General features: G+C 47.1%; 3 protein-coding genes across 3 annotated transcripts; 1 reads left to right on the forward strand and 2 right to left on the reverse strand.

The window, feature by feature from the left end:
• Positions 1–95: 95 nt before the first annotated feature.
• Positions 96–7,135, reverse strand: LOC138634057 (death-associated protein kinase 3-like; the record flags this gene model as incomplete). Its single annotated transcript, XM_069720660.1, has 4 exons — positions 6,911–7,135; positions 1,007–1,167; positions 461–682; positions 96–246 (listed from the first exon to the last, which is right to left on the reverse strand). Coding segments are annotated over exons 2-4 (435 nt in total), but the record flags the coding sequence as incomplete, so codon positions are not given.
• Positions 7,136–7,710: 575 nt separating this feature from the next.
• Positions 7,711–10,782, reverse strand: ssr2 (signal sequence receptor, beta). The gene is made up of 6 exons (XM_069720669.1): positions 10,716–10,782; positions 9,754–9,914; positions 9,311–9,409; positions 8,763–8,871; positions 8,607–8,684; positions 7,711–8,099 (listed from the first exon to the last, which is right to left on the reverse strand). The coding sequence occupies exons 2-6, from the start codon at positions 9,912–9,914 to the stop codon at positions 7,989–7,991; spliced, it is 558 nt and encodes a 185-aa protein (XP_069576770.1). The 5' UTR covers positions 10,716–10,782; the 3' UTR covers positions 7,711–7,988.
• Positions 10,783–12,317: 1,535 nt separating this feature from the next.
• LOC138634062 (sclerostin domain-containing protein 1-like) lies at positions 12,318–14,259 on the forward strand. Its single transcript, XM_069720667.1, has 2 exons — positions 12,318–12,507; positions 13,741–14,259. The coding sequence occupies exons 1-2, from the start codon at positions 12,318–12,320 to the stop codon at positions 14,178–14,180; spliced, it is 630 nt and encodes a 209-aa protein (XP_069576768.1). The 3' UTR covers positions 14,181–14,259.
• The last annotated feature ends 2,287 nt before the right edge of the window (positions 14,260–16,546 follow it).

A 16,546-nucleotide genomic window follows, 5' to 3' on the forward strand; every position in this document is an offset into this window, starting at 1 on the left:
TGTGTGTGTGTATGTGTGTCTATGTGTTTGTGCGTGTTTAATATGTAGGTTTATGTGTTTGTGTGTGTTTATTATGTGTGTTTATGTGTGTTTACTATGTGTGTTACCTTGAGGTCAAAGTGTGCGATGTTCTTGCTGTGCATGAAGCTCAGTCCCTCCAGGATTTGCTTCATGAACTCGATGGCTTCACTCTCCAGAAGGTTTTCCTTCTCAGCAATGAAGTCAAACAGCTCCCCGCCGCTGACTCTGAGACATCACAGAGTTCAAGACTGTCAATCATACAGAGGACGGACACAAACAGACCCCCCATGACTTGATCATTTTCAACAAGTCTGATATTTTGTCTCACACACACACAGAGACACACACACACACACACACACACACACACACACACACACACACACACACACACACACACACACACACACAGAGACACAGACTCCCTCTCTGGACTCACAGCTCCAGGATCAGCACCACCTCGGCCCGGCTCTCAAACACGTCTCTGAGCGTCACGATGTTGGGATGTTGGACCGCCTGGAGGATCTCCACCTCTCGCTCCACGCTGCTCCGCTCCAAACCCAGACGGCTCACCGCAACCCTCCGGATCTTCAGGAACTTTCCCGCCCACAGAGTCCCAGACGTGCGCTCACGGACCTGCCGGACCTGTCCAAAGTGTCCGCTGGAGGGACAAGGACACGTCCAGAGTGAGAGACACAAGAAACATTAAATGTGTTCCATCTGCTCTGAACCGTTCAGACAGAAACACATTTAACATCTAAAACACATCACACACTTCCAGATGTTTCAGCTGTCTTCAGTTCAGCACAAAGACACAATGAACACCAACATGGTTGAAAGTGCAGTTGACTGACTCACTGAGGACGTGTTGGGATGTGAACGTTCTCCATTAGAGTTCAGAGGACAGAATCTGGAAATGTCACGGGACTTTCTGTGTGCTGTTGTAAAACCTGCTGCAGTAAAACGACCGCGGTTCTGTTCGTACCTTCCCAGAACTTCTCCAATCTCATAGAAGTCCTCCACGTTCTCAGGCTTGAAGACAGCCATGTTGGTCTGCTTCACTTCCACCTGCTTGGTCCTCTGTTGGTCTTCTGCAGCTCCGCCTGGTTCATGATCCTCCGAACTCCAAACTCAGCAGAGCAGCACCTGAAGACGAGAAGCAGAGTTAGAAACACTTTTCTCCAGAAGAACACAACGACACACACACGTTGTTGCAGCGTGTAACTACACACGCACGTTGTTGCAGCGTGTAACTACACACGCTCGTTGCTGCAGCGTGTAACGACACACACACGTTGTTGCAGCGTGTAACGACACACGCACGTTGCTGCAGCGTGTAACGACACACACACGTTGTTGCAGCGTGTAACTACACACACACGTTGTTGCAGCGTGTAACTACACACGCACGTTGTGGCAGCGTGTAACGACACACACACGTTGTTGCAGCGTGTAACGACACACGCACGTTGTTGCAGCATGTAACGACACACGCACGTTGCTGCAGCGTGTAACGACACACACACGTTGTTGCAGCGTGTAACTACACACACACGTTGTTGCAGCGTGTAACTACACACGCACGTTGTGGCAGCGTGTAACGACACACACACGTTGTTGCAGCGTGTAACGACACACACACGTTGCTGCAGCGTGTAACGACACACACACGTTGCTGCAGCGTGTAACTACACACTCGTTGCTGCAGCGTGTAACGACACACACTCGTTGCTGCAGCGTGTAACTACACACTCGTTGCTGCAGCTTGTAACGACACACACTCGTTGCTGCAGCGTGTAACGACACACGCTCGTTGCTGCAGCGTGTAACGACACACGCTCGTTGCTGCAGCGTGTAACTACACACGCACGTTGTTGCAGCGTGTAACGACACACGCTCGTTGCTGCAGCGTGTAACTACACACACACGTTGTTGCAGCGTGTAACGACACACTCGTTGCTGCAGCGTGTAACTACACACAATCGTTGCTGCAGCGTGTAACTACACACTCGTTGCTGCAGCATGTAACGACACACGCTCGTTGCTGCAGCGTGTAACGACACACGCTCGTTGCTGCAGCGTGTAACGACACACGCTCGTTGCTGCAGCGTGTAACTACACACGCACGTTGTTGCAGCGTGTAACGACACACGCTCGTTGATGCAGCGTGTAACTACACACGCACGTTGTTGCAGCGTGTAACGACACACGCTCGTTGCTGCAGCGTGTAACTACACACGCACGTTGTTGCAGCATGTAACGACACACTCGTTGCTGCAGCGTGTAACGACACACGCTTGTTGCTGCAGCGTGTAACGACACACGCTTGTTGCTGCAGCGTGTAACTACACACGCACGTTGTTGCAGCATGTAACGACACACGCTCGTTGTTGCAGCATGTAACGACACACGCACGTTGTTGCAGCGTGTAACGACACACGCACGTTGCTGCAGCGTGTAACGACACACACACGTTGTTGCAGCGTGTAACGCACGTTGTTGCAGCATGTAACGACACACTCGTTGCTGCAGCGTGTAACTACACACAATCGTTGCTGCAGCGTGTAACTACACAGTCGTTGCTGCAGCATGTAACGACACACGCTCGTTGCTGCAGCGTGTAACTACACACGCACGTTGTTGCAGCGTGTAACTACACACGCACGTTGTTGCAGCATGTAACGACACACGCTCGTTGTTGCAGCGTGTAACGACACACGCACGTTGTTGCAGCGTGTAACGACACACGCACGTTGCTGCAGCGTGTAACGACACACGCACGTTGTTGCAGCGTGTAACGACACACACACGTTGTTGCAGCGTGTAACGCACGTTGTTGCAGCATGTAACAGCGTGTAACTACACACAATCGTTGCTGCAGCGTGTAACTACACACTCGTTGCTGCAGCATGTAACGACACACGCTCGTTGCTGCAGCGTGTAACGACACACGCTCGTTGCTGCAGCGTGTAACGACACACGCACGTTGTTGCAGCGTGTAACGACACACGCTCGTTGCTGCAGCGTGTAACTACACACGCACGTTGTTGCAGCGTGTAACGACACACTCGTTGCTGCAGCGTGTAACTACACACAATCGTTGCTGCAGCGTGTAACTACACACACTCGTTGCTGCAGCGTGTAACGACACACGCTCGTTGCTGCAGCGTGTAACGACACACGCTCGTTGCTGCAGCGTGTAACGACACACGCTCGTTGCTGCAGCGTGTAACGACACACGCGTGTAACGTTGTTGCTGCAGCGTGTAACGACACACGCTCGTTGCTGCAGCGTGTAACGACACACGCTCGTTGCTGCAGCGTGTAACTACACACGCACGTTGTTGCAGCGTGTAACTACACACGCACGTTGTTGCAGCGTGTAACGACACACGCTCGTTGCTGCAGCTCGTTGCTGCAGCGTGTAACGACACACGCTCGTTGCTGCAGCGTGTAACGACACACGCACGTTGTTGCAGCGTGTAACGACACACGCTCGTTGCTGCAGCACGACACACGCACGTTGTTGCAGCGTGTTCGTTTGCAGCGTGTGCACGTTGTTGCAGCGTGTAACGACACACGCTCGTTGCTGCAGCGTGTAACGTTACTGCAGCACGCACGTTGCTGCAGCGTGTAACGACACACGCTCGTTGCTGCAGCGTGTAACGACACACGCTCGTTGCTGCAGCGTGTAACTACACACGCACGTTGTTGCAGCGTGTAACGACACACTCGTTGCTGCAGCGTGTAACTACACACAATCGTTGTTGCAGCGTGTAACGACACACTCGTTGCTGCAGCGTGTAACTACACACGCACGTTGCTGCAGCGTGTAACGACACACGCTCGTTTGCAGCGTGCAGCGTGTAACGACACACGCTCGTTGCTGCAGCGTTGTTGCAGCGTGTAACGACACACGCTCGTTGCTGCAGCGTGTAACACACACGTTGTTGCAGCGTGTAACGTTGCTGCAGCGTGTAACGACACACGCTCGTTGCTGCAGCGTGTAACGACACACGCTCGTTGCTGCAGCGTGTAACGACACACGCTCGTTGCTGCAGCGTGTAACGACACACGTGTAACGACACACTCGTTGCTGCAGCGTGTAACGACACACGCTCGTTGCTGCAGCGTGTAACGACACACGCTCGTTGTTGCAGCGTGTAACGACACACGCTCGTTGTTGCAGCGTGTAACGACACACGCACGTTGTTGCAGCGTGTAACGACACACGCTCGTTGTTGCAGCGTGTAACGACACACGCTCGTTGCTGCAGCGTGTAACGACACACGCTCGTTGTTGCAGCGTGTAACGACGCTCGTTGCTGCAGCGTGTAACGACAACGACAGCGTGTAACTACTCGTTGCTGCAGCGTGTAACGACACACGCTCGTTGCTGCAGCGTGTAACGACACACGTTGCTGCAGCGTTGTTGCAGCGTGTAACGACACACATCGTTGCTGCAGCATGTAACTACACACGCTCGTTGCTGCAGCGTGTAACGACACACGCTCGTTGCTGCAGCGTGTAACGACACACGCACGTTGTTGCAGCGTGTAACTACACACGCTCGTTGCTGCAGCGTGTAACGACACACGCTCGTTGCTGCAGCGTGTAACTACACACGCACGTTGTTGCAGCATGTAACGACACACAATCGTTGCTGCAGCATGTAACTACACACACTCGTTGCTGCAGCGTGTAACGACACACGCTCGTTGCTGCAGCGTGTAACGACACACGCTCGTTGCTGCAGCGTGTAACGACACACGCTCGTTGCTGCAGCGTGTAACGACACACGCACGTTGTTGCAGCGTGTAACGACACACGCTCGTTGCTGCAGCGTGTAACGACACACGCTCGTTGCTGCAGCGTGTAACGACACACGCTCGTTGCTGCAGCGTGTAACGACACACGCTCGTTGCTGCAGCGTGTAACGACACACGCTCGTTGCTGCAGCGTGTAACTACACACGCACGTTGTTGCAGCATGTAACGACACACAATCGTTGCTGCAGCATGTAACTACACACGCTCGTTGCTGCAGCGTGTAACGACACACGCTCGTTGCTGCAGCGTGTAACGACACACGCACGTTGTTGCAGCACACACACTGCCCACAAACTTCCTTCTGCACATCATAAAGAATGAAAAAAAGATCCAGAAGCACCATGTGGACTAAAACTAAAATTCTTTCTCTCATCTTCTGCTCATGTTCATCTCCTAAAACTTGCGGGATGAAATATTGAGAAGCGCTGATGACAGCAGCTGTAAACTGAAACACAAACTGATGGAGGCGGAGTCCTGATGGAAGTGAAGAGCAGTGGATGAATGGAAGACGCCCAACAGTCTTCCTAGATGTTACAACTTCATCATTGAAGACATGAATGTGTGAACATTTGTAATTCTTCAGGCCACCACGCCTCCTGTGACCTCATCATGCTCATGAACAGACACCTGCCTGTCGGCCGAGGCGGGTCACTTCCTTAAACTTGGGCCATTCTCAGAAAAGCACATGCCCCGCCCCCCCTTCCTCCCTCCCCTCCACCGCCTGCAGCAGCAGGTGAAACTGTAGGACTTCCCTCAATGACATCACATCACATGACCACAGGACACAGCACATGTTGCATCATCTCACTTTTTCCCTATTTCAACATGAACTTTACCTCTTAACCTTTTCAACGCAAACCCACATTACTCAAACCAAGCAACAGACCTGTCCTCATGTCAGAACTAAACATCGGTTTGTATTCTGTTTGTGTGAATGGAGTCTAAAATATTAAACAGCTAAACAAGTAAACACTGAGAAAACCAACTGGAATCACCTGTTAGTCTTAATACAGGAGACTAAAAAGAGTCTGAATAATTAAACAGATCACATGTAATCTGGTAATTTGAGATAATCGGATATATTCTGATATATTCTGATTTAAAATGAGATAATCTGAGATCAATTGAGATAATCTGATATATTCTGATATAATCTGAGATAATATGATATTTGGTTTACACAACTCATAATCTGATAAAATCTGATATATTCTGATATAATGTGATAAAATGAGATAATTTGATATATTCTCAGATATGATATAATCTGATCATTTGAGATAATCTGATATATTCTGATATAATAGAATATAATGAGATACTTTGATATATTCTGATATAATATGATATTGTGAGATAATCATATATAATATGATATATTCTGATATAATTTAATCTGAGATAATCTAATATATTCTGATATAACCTGATTTATTCTGGTATAATCTGAGATAATCTCATATAACCTGATATATTCTGATATTTGGTTTCAGTATTTCCAGCCAATCAGAGTGTGCTGGTTTTAATTGGGTAATGTTTGTGTGGTTGTGAAGTAGACCTGTAACTGTCCGTCTACTTTACAGGTGAGGACCACAGAGGATGATCGGCTGAGAACAGGAGTACTGAGGACGAGCTGATGTTTACTCCAGTTTGTAAAGCTAATTTTAAAGGCCTCCTCCTCCTGTTATATATTGATAATGATCATTTGTCAATGATCAACTGTCAGGGATCTGCTGTCATTAATCAACTGTCATTAATCAGCTGTCAGTGATCAACTGTCATTAATCAGATGTCAGTGAGTGATCAGATGTCAGTGATCAACTGTAATTAATCAGCTGTCAGTGATCAGCTGTCATTAATGAGCTGATCAACTGATCCACACATTTTTGATCTTCACCTGTTGGGAGTACAGCTGAAGCCTTCAGTTTTCGGACAGTAAAATAACTTCGTGATCTCAGTGAGTTTCACAGTGATCTCAGAGATTCAGTGGTTCACAGTTTCACGCAGACTTCAGTGTTTCAGACGCTGTGAATGCGGAAAAATAAATATTTTGCCAACTGACCGTCGACGCAGCAGCCTCTTACACGGAGCGTCTTCTTCCGGCCTGCAGTCGGTGTAGTTGTGTACCGCGTCTTCTCCCGGTATCCCTGCCCTGTTGTTGGCAGATGTCCGGGACTCGGTGTGCTACGCGGTGCGTACTGGCTGCGGCTCGCAGGAATGCGGAAAACCGCCGCCTCAGTTTGATGTCATGTCCGTTCACCGTGAGACCTGTAGAGGCGTTCACGGCCCCCGGTCGCCCAGGACGTTCAAACCCTGTCTGATCTGCCCTGCCACATTTTTCATAATTAACAGGTGATATCAATTCAATAAAAGAAAACTTCCGATATACTATCAGTCTTCAAAAAGAAAGCGGAAATGTTTAAAGTTTAGAGGTGCTGTTGTGTTGGCATTCTGAGTAATTCAAAAAACTACGACGACGCACTGGACCATTGAAGTCTACTTAAGTACATGGGTAAATACTCTGATGACGTCATATATAATCTATCAATACTCGATGATGTACAGATCTGTGTTTGTACTCCTCTGTAGGTTTGAGGTGAACATCAAACTGACAGCTGTCTGAATGTTTGACAGCTTCAGTCACTCTTCAGATGAGAAGTTTCCATTCTGTGAAAACCAGGCATCTCCATATGTGCTCATTTTGGAGTTTTTCCTGATGAACTGGAGGATCAGATGTTTTTATTCAGATGACCCGACTCCATGCTCACAAACTGTTGTTCCTATTTAAAGTTATTTTATTATTATAGAAACTGAAAAACAGGAACATCAAACTTCAGAAATCAGTCAGACACAACTTTAGAAAAAAAAAAAAAGTTTTTATTTTCAAATTTAACAACTGGCTGTAAACTTCACATCTGAATCAGTTCATTTCATTTCATTACAAACTAAGGTATCAGACATGAAGGACGGACCAGCAGCTGTTCGGCTCGTGTTCTGTAAACCTGCTGAAGATGTTCAGCTTCTTCTCTGAACCACTCTAATCACATCACATCTTGTTTCTTGGTCACTGTATGTTTCTTTCCACTTTCTCCCCCAATATGGGTCATATCCCCCAACAGCCTCGAATCCAGCCCGCCCCCTCAGTTCTTCTTGGCCTTCGGTGAATCGTACTTCCTCTTGCTGGAGTACCAGAGGAGCAGAGGGATGCCGATGGAGGGCAGAGTCATCACGCCAAATGCAGCCCAGTCCAGCTAGAGACACATGGGAACAGTACAGGTCAAACATTCTGAGTGTCCCTGCCGAGTCGGGTCAGAACCTCCAGAGACAGTCAAATACTGATTGTCCATCAATACATTCAGAGACTGCTCCTGTTGCGAGTAAACCATGTGCAGCAGCGTGACCCTGTCACACTAACTAACTAACTAACTAAGTACTAACCAACCTGTCAAGAGGACTAACGTGTCAGAGTACTAGCCTGTCAGAGTACTAACCTGTCAGAGTACTAACCTGTCAGAATGCCAGAGTACTAGCCTGTCAGAGTACTAGCCTGTCAGAGTACTCAATGGTTTTAATATTATGTCCTTCCTCTTTCTATGAGTGAAGGTGAAGTAAACTATAAAATTTTAGACCTCAATAAAAAGGACCAGTCCTCAGTGGAGCGGGTTTCCTGGTGTCAGAGTACACAGTAATAAAGTGTTAGTGTAGAGAAGTGCAGCTCCACTCTCAGGAGGAAAAGTCTTTGAGAGTGCAGCACTTACATAGTGGGGAGAGAAGCGCCGGTCGAACTCCCTCTGAGCCAGGATGCCTCCCTGACCGGGGGCGCTGGTGTAGCCCACCTACAGAGGGAAGAGTACGTCAGCTGGCCTTCACGTCACCACACACTTCAACTGCTTTTATTCATGCAGAGTTCTCACCACCACTTGGCCTCCCTCCTGAGCCAGGTAGCTGATGGACGCCGAGGTGAAGTTAAAGTATCCGGCCTTCAGGGGGCGCAACACCACTGTGTGAGACACATTGCTGGCTCTGAGACGTTCACCGTTAAAGTTGACAACTTATCCATTCAGAGACACACAGACAGATACAGTGTTCGTCCCCTCAGGGATACAAATTTAAAATGTCTTGCACATTTAAAAATATCATGGGGATTTTAAATATGCAGATTTTAAAAAGAGATAACGCACTGTCTGACTGTCTGACCTCCACTGCGGTCAGTTTTGTAACACATCATGTCTGACACTGTAGAAAGTGTCCTGTGCTGCCATGTTTTAGAGACGCTGTGTTGTTGACCTGCGGAGTTCAATCTCACTGTCAGTTCCTTGTGCAGTCTGACGGCTCCCTCTCTGACTCCACTGGAACGTCTGACATTAAATTGGGTCCACAGTGATTGACAGTTAGTCCCTGAACATAACCTGAGACAGGTGTGTTTGATGAGACGTGTGGGAACATGTAGGTTCAAGGATACGGTGCGATCCTGTCCCATTTAACATTCAGCATCCCTGAAACGATTCCAAAGTCTTCAGGAGGGAAAGAGTCGTCGGACAGCTCCACCTCCAGAGCAGCGCTGCAGAGACAGACAGGAAGAGGACAGCTAGTTACAGAACGTCCACAGAACAAAGGAAGAACTCAGGAACCTGTTTCTGTACAAGTCATTAACAGTCAATCTGAGTCAGCAGCAGTCAGTACGAGTCAAAACGAGTCAGTGACAGACACAACAACCAACATTAACTAATTAGGTCATTAATTCACTTCCCATGGTGAGTGGGGACACTGGTGAGTGGGGACACTGGTGAGTGTGGTCCCGTTTCCTCTGGACTTCAATAACACCAGTGTTTCCACACAGTTCTATTCATACCGTTGATGTTACCAATATAAATTGAATGAACAGGTCGGGAGGCGGGTCGGTACCTGGAGCCCACGTTGTAGATGTTGTACTGCAGGGTCAGGTCCCGGCCCTCCACAGCGTAGCGGTTCAGCAGAGACTTGGAGGCCAGAAGCCGGGCCCCCTCCTCTCCTGAGCCCAGACCCAGCAGAACCAGCACCACAAACACACACAGCATCTTCATCATCTGGAAACAGAACAAGCAGAAAAGACTTCATGAGGACAAACAGTTGGAGACATGGGGGACAAAGACACTCTGCATGTGGTCAAAACTCTGCATGTGGACACCTCCATCACTGGAGCCTGAAGAGTGGAGCTGCTTTTAGAAAGACACGTGTCCACATACTTTTGTCCTGTAAAGAATAAGACATCAGGTCATACAGTCTGATCCGGACCACAGAGTCTCTGATCCGGACCATACAGTCTCTGATCCGGACCATACAGTCTGATCCGGACCACAGAGTCTCTGAACTGGACCACACAGTCTGATCCGGACCACAGAGTCTCTGATCCGGACCATACAGTCTCTGAACTGGACCACACAGTCTGAACCGGACCATACAGTCTGATCCGGACCACAGAGTCTGATCCGGACCACAGAGTCTCTGATCCGGACCATACAGTCTCTGAACTGGACCACACAGTCTGATCCGGACCACAGAGTCTCTGATCCGGACCATACAGTCTCTGAACTGGACCACACAGTCTGAACCGGACCATACAGTCTGATCCGGACCACAGAGTCTGATCCGGACCACAGAGTCTCTGAACCGGACCATACAGTCTCTGAACCGGACCATACAGTCTCTGAACCGGACGCTTACGTGGACCTACGAGTCCTCCCTGCGTTCAGAGACGGAGCTCCAACAACGAGATTCCTGAATAAGGTTCGTCTCACAGATGAGCTCAGAAACTGAAACCTTTCTGATCAATAAATAAAAGATGTATAAAACCCAGCAGCAGTGGACAGAAACAGAGGCACCGGTACCGTTCAGTTGTCCTCTTCGAGCCGCAGGGAAAGAAGAAACTAGACGCGCATGCTCAGAAGCTTAAAGCTGCTGTTTGTATGACGTGTCCCGGAGGGAGTTTGAGGAGGGCAGTAGCCTGCAGCGCCCCCTCTGTGGCGGCGGAGGTACCGTCTCCTCGGACCGTCCAGTCATTTGAATGTAGGATAGAAATGTTTGTATATTGTTGTATAGGTCCTTTTAATTTATCCATAAATCTGAATACTTCTCCCAGCAGCACACTCTGATATCATCTGACCATCATTAAATTAAACTCTACAGTAAGTGTAGCTCAGTTAGCTCAGTTCAAAGTCATCTGAAATAAGTTCTTATATCCAACGCTCTCAGATAAAGGATGTGCACTAAAAGTAGAGTATTTCTGTGCGAAACGTGGTGGAGGATAGATTTGTGCTTGAAATAGTAGAGGACTTCCATCTGTCTGTGTGTGCCTCAGTGAAACACCAGGGGGCGCCTTTCCACCGTTCAGTAAATATGACAGTTGGATGTGAACTGAGTCTTAAATTCAAATAAAGAAAGATGAGCTGATGTTCAGTATCACAACACATAACAGTCCTACATGTGTACTGTAGGAATGTATTCACAGTTATATGTTCTTCTGATATTTTTCTTTACTAAATGAAAGCATCATGATTTCTACATAAAATTCAATATAACGATATATTACAGAGTTTTCAGGAACCCAAAGCTGGAGACCAATAAGTATGAAAATGAGTGACATTTCTGCAGCAGCTGTCACTGAGGCCTTTGTATGAAGTCAGTATAGTACTGGGACACTTCCACATGTCCACACATGTCCACATGTTCAGCCTGAGATTAAATGATGGCTGTTATATTAAAGGGCAGCTGTGTGTTTTAGAAACCTGCAGTCAGTCAGTGGTTCTGCTCAGTCTGACTAAGATCAGCTGACTGACTCCACCTGTCCAGCATGTCCCTCCTCTCCACCCTGAAGAGCTCTCTGCTCATCTGTTCAGGATGATGCAGAAGCTCCTGTGTACCTCTGCATCATCCTGCTGCCTCCATCAGCAGTGACATCTGCAGCAGCAGACGTCCATTACAAATCAAAGCAGCAGCAGCAGCATGTTGGACAGACGAGTGTCTCCGTCTTCTTTGTCTCTTGGTTCAGAGAACTGTTCCAGAACTTGGTTTGGTTCTGGTGCTGAATCCTCTGAGCTGCTGGTCCTCAGGTCTTCTGTTGATCTATGAGTCTCTGTGAGGGACAAGCTGACAGCAGTGCAGTCAAAGGTAATCTAAAAGATGGGTTTTATTGAATTGAATCATTTCAAAGGTCCAACTACTTTTTAGTTTGGACACTGTGTGTAAAATAAATCTCAGACTTTACAGTTATTTCAGTTCTGATGTAAACAGATTGAAACAGTTTCCAATATTTTATAACTGAGTGTGCTGAAGATCCGAGCCTGAACCATACACTGAGCCTGAACCCGGACCATGTGGACCATGTGGGGTCCCTGCAGGCTGCTGCAGGTGGGCGTGTCTTCCTACAGTGGATATAAAGCACCGCTGCTGCTGATTTTGCTCCATCAGGTGTGACTCACTCAGGTGTCATCATGCTCAGTCCTGTCAGCGCACTCCATCTCGTGTTCCTGCTGCTGGTGAGCACGAGCTCAGCTATTCACAATGACGCCACCGAGTCGGGGAATCCTCAGCTGGTCCCGGACACTCAGGACCAGCCGGCTGATGACGACACAAACCAGGCGAGGAACGGCGGGAGGAGGCAGCCTGACGCTGCACGTAACGGTGAGTCCAACCGGATGGAAAGAGATCCACAGCAGCGAGGGGTGAACGGAAGGGTGGGACACTGTTGACCGCCGTGAACATGATGTCATCTCTTAGTGCAGGGAGACTGTTGCAGCTGGAACAGCTGGATCTTCATTATAAAGAAATCTGATGTAAAAGATATGCAAAATTTAGTAGAAAGGAAGGAAGGAAGAGGGGAAAAGATAGTGGATAAAAATGTATGAAAGAAGGGAAGTTAATATGTACGAACTCATGCAAGAATATTAGTCCGAGAGCGGCACCATTTTGTTTTAGAGATATAAACAGCCCTATTGTTCATCAATGTTGTGACACAATATTTAAATTCATCATAAAACTTGAGAACAACCTGAAATAAAAAGGATGCAGAGCTCTGTGGATCCTTCACTAGTTCAATCAGACAGTTGAATAGTTGTATTGTGGTTTAATAGCCCTGGACCAGTACAACTTAAAGAGACTGTCAACCTGTTCAATTCTTCACCAAAACTAAACTAAATCTAAATCTGACCTAAATAAAGAAAATATTTAGAGTAAAACTAATGACTGCCCTCTACAAGCCCTTCACCAACAGATCAGGACAGTTTGATTTCAAATTACACTTTTAATAGTCCAAATTGAAAGTGCTTTACAAGGTGCAAACAAAATATAATAATAACAATAACATAAATCTGTCTGTTAAAAGACTCAAATCCAATCAATAAATGGTGATAATTAAAAAAACAAAGAGAAACCGAGCATTGATAAAACAGTCCTGAGTTCATATTTAATGATCTTTCTGTGTTTGGGCTGAAAAAAAAATTCCGTCGTTTCTTTTAGAGATTTGTCCTTAAAAGCCGTGATTCAGATTAATTCTCTGATTAAACAGTAACGAATGCAGAGATCAACAATCAATGCAACGTGAGTGTAGACCGTCCTCTGTCCATGCTGTGAGGACATTTTAGAGGAGGACTCCTCCTCCCCCTCCCCCCCCCCTTCTTAGTGTTTGGGGGTTTGTGAGAGAGACAGTTAAAAACCTAGAAACATCCTGTGAACTTGCTTCATCTGTAAAGTTGGCGTCGAGCCCCTTTAGTTCTCCCACCTCTAACTGTGATCAGGACCAATAAAAACATGCAGAGTCCCATCAGAATGAAGTGGGCCTCACACACATACAGTCCAGTCAGAAGTGTGGTCTAAAATAAGAGGACCTGACCCTGACCCTCAGTCTCCATTTCTCAGGTCCGGACCAGAGCCAGGTGGGCTGCAGGGAGCTGCGCTCCACCAAGTACATCTCTGACGGTCAATGCACCAGCATCAACCCCATCAAGGAGCTGGTTTGTGCCGGGGAGTGTCTGCCCGCCCACCTGCTGCCCAACTGGATCGGGGGAGGCGGTTCCACCGGGAGGTACTGGACCCGCCGCGATGCCCAGGAGTGGCGCTGCGTCATCGACCGGACCAGGACCCAGAGGATCCGGCTGCAATGCCACGACGGCAGCTCCCGGACCTACAAGATCACCGTGGTGACCTCCTGCAAGTGCAAGCGCTACAGCCGGCAGCAGAACGACTCAGGACACAAGGACACGTCTGCTGCCAGTGGCACACAGAGGAGACATCAGGGGAGGGCTGCCATCCCTGAGGGGACCGCTGGGAGTCAGTCAGTCCTCCTGCAGCTGCACTGAACAGACACACTCTCCAGTGTATGGATGAGTTATTAGATAGCAGATATTTAAGAGCCAAGATAGATAGAGGTGAAGGTGTGTAGGGTAGATTAATATAGCTGAAACATGGTTTAACATTTTGAAGAATGTGTCTCTAGAGTCTTAGTCTTCAGAATGAGACGTTCAGATGGACATCAGTCTCATGTCTGTGTGAACAAGTGATGAGGTGGGACAGTTACACCACCGACACATCTGAATAACATGTTGTATCTCTTCTGATTGATCAGTACACAAAACACATGCTGACACACTGTTCCTCCCACTCAGCACTTCTGCAGCACTCTCATTATGCTGCAGGTCAGTGGGAACATTTCTGTTTCTGCACAGACTTGATGGTTGTAAAACACTCTGATGAGAACACCAGTCAGCTGTGTGTCACTACATCTGCTCATGTAGCGCCACACTGTGGACACCAGCAGCAGCAGCAGCATGCGTCAGACGAAGGTGTTGTTGATGGAGAACTCACTCAGGTGTTCACTCCAGAACCTTCCTGTTTGTTCAGAAAAGTGATGCAGTGGAGGTGTGAAGTGTTTGTCACCCGAGACACACACACACTCACAAACCACTACCACTAATGTGATGTTCACAGAGCTGCTGGTGGATATAAAGCTGATGTAATAATATGCAGCAGGCTCGCAGTGTGTAGTTGGTGTTGGAAACGCTCAACGTGTCACAGTCTGTTCGTCCTGCAGCAGCTTCATGTACAGATAACAGAGAACATCAGTCTGTAACTCAGACAGATCTTGGATTGAAGACATGTTGAAATGTTAGCAGGATTCAGAGAGTTTAAATGTGAAAGGAGAACCATGTCATGTAGACTGATGGGTGTGAAGGTCATGAACAACATGTGGGAGGAGTCTGTAATTTATTTTTGTACCAGAACATTAAACTTCTTTTTATTTTCCTGTCATGTTTGACTTGTTTACAGTACTGTGGTTGTGAAATACTGCTGCCGGCGGCCACACAGGCTCACTGCAAACAGGAACTCCACACAACAGACGCATTAGTCAGTGATGAAACTCTTTGTTTTATTGTGAAGGGGACACCTTCACCTCGAGGCCAGCGGGGCTTGTTCCAGCTGCGGCAACATGTTAAGACATTTTATTGTCTCATGTATCCTTTCATTTCAGTCCCTGTGAGAACTGTGGGCAAAGATACGCAGTGAAAAGAATCACCTGCACCATGACAACAGGATGTTAACTCACCTGCAGAGGAAAAGGATTGATGTCCCTTTGTCAGTTATATCCTGTAGGTAGACTGAAAGGACTCCGAACAACAGAAGGTGGAGGAATGTGGATGAGCAGGTCAGAGGACGAAATATTACTACTTTTTCTCAGGCAGTCCTTGGACAGGACTCATGTTGTTGGTAGTAGAAACTAACTGCGATCAAATAAATCCCTGCACTCAGATACACTGGACTTTATGCTTTTATTCTGCTAAATATTTACAACAACATGATGATTGTAGATAAAACCCTATTTCCAAAACAGTTAGGACCCTGTGTAAAATGTAAATGAAAACAGAATACAATGATTTGGAAATCACATAAACCCATATTTAATTGCAAATAGACCAAAGACAATATATTAAATGTTGAAACTAAGAAATGTTATTGTTTTATATCAAATAAATTCTTATTTTTAATTTGACAGCAGCAACACGTCTCAAAACAATTGGGACAGGGTCAACAAAAGACTGAAAAAGTTGTTTAAAGATTAAAAAAAACACCTGATCAACATCTCAACTAATTGGGTTACCATGGCAACAGATCAGGAATATGAGGGGTATAAAAAAATGATATCAGAGAGGCAGAGTCTCTCAGCAGTGAAGATGGGGAGAGGTTCACCACTCTGTGAAACACTGTGTGGGAAAATAGTTCAACAATCTAAGAATAATGTTCCTCAACGTAAAACGACAAAGAATTAGTGGATTTCATCGTCTACGGTTCATAATATCATTAAAAGATTCAGAGAATCTGGAGAAATCTCTGAACACAAGGGACAAGGCTGGAAACCAATATTGGATGGTGGTGATCTTCAGGCCTTCAGGCAGCACTGCATTAAAAACACTATTCTGGAGTGGAAATCACTGCATGGGCTCAGGAACACTTGTGAAAACCATCGTCTGTGAACACAGTTCATCGCTGCGTCCACAAATGAAGGTTATATACAATGAGATATTCAGGTTTTGGAGCAACATATGCTGCCATCCAGACAACGTCTCTTTCAGGGAAGGTCTTGTTTATTTCAGCAGAACAACGTCCAACCACATTCTGCACATATTCCAACAGCATGACTCCATAGTAGAAGAGTCCGCTGATAAACTGA

This window comes from Brachyistius frenatus, unplaced genomic scaffold, assembly GCF_029030835.1.
Source record: "Brachyistius frenatus isolate BFR_SWC_R1_liver_20210118 unplaced genomic scaffold, ASM2903083v1 Contig_245, whole genome shotgun sequence".
Lineage (NCBI taxonomy): Eukaryota > Metazoa > Chordata > Actinopteri > Embiotocidae > Brachyistius > Brachyistius frenatus.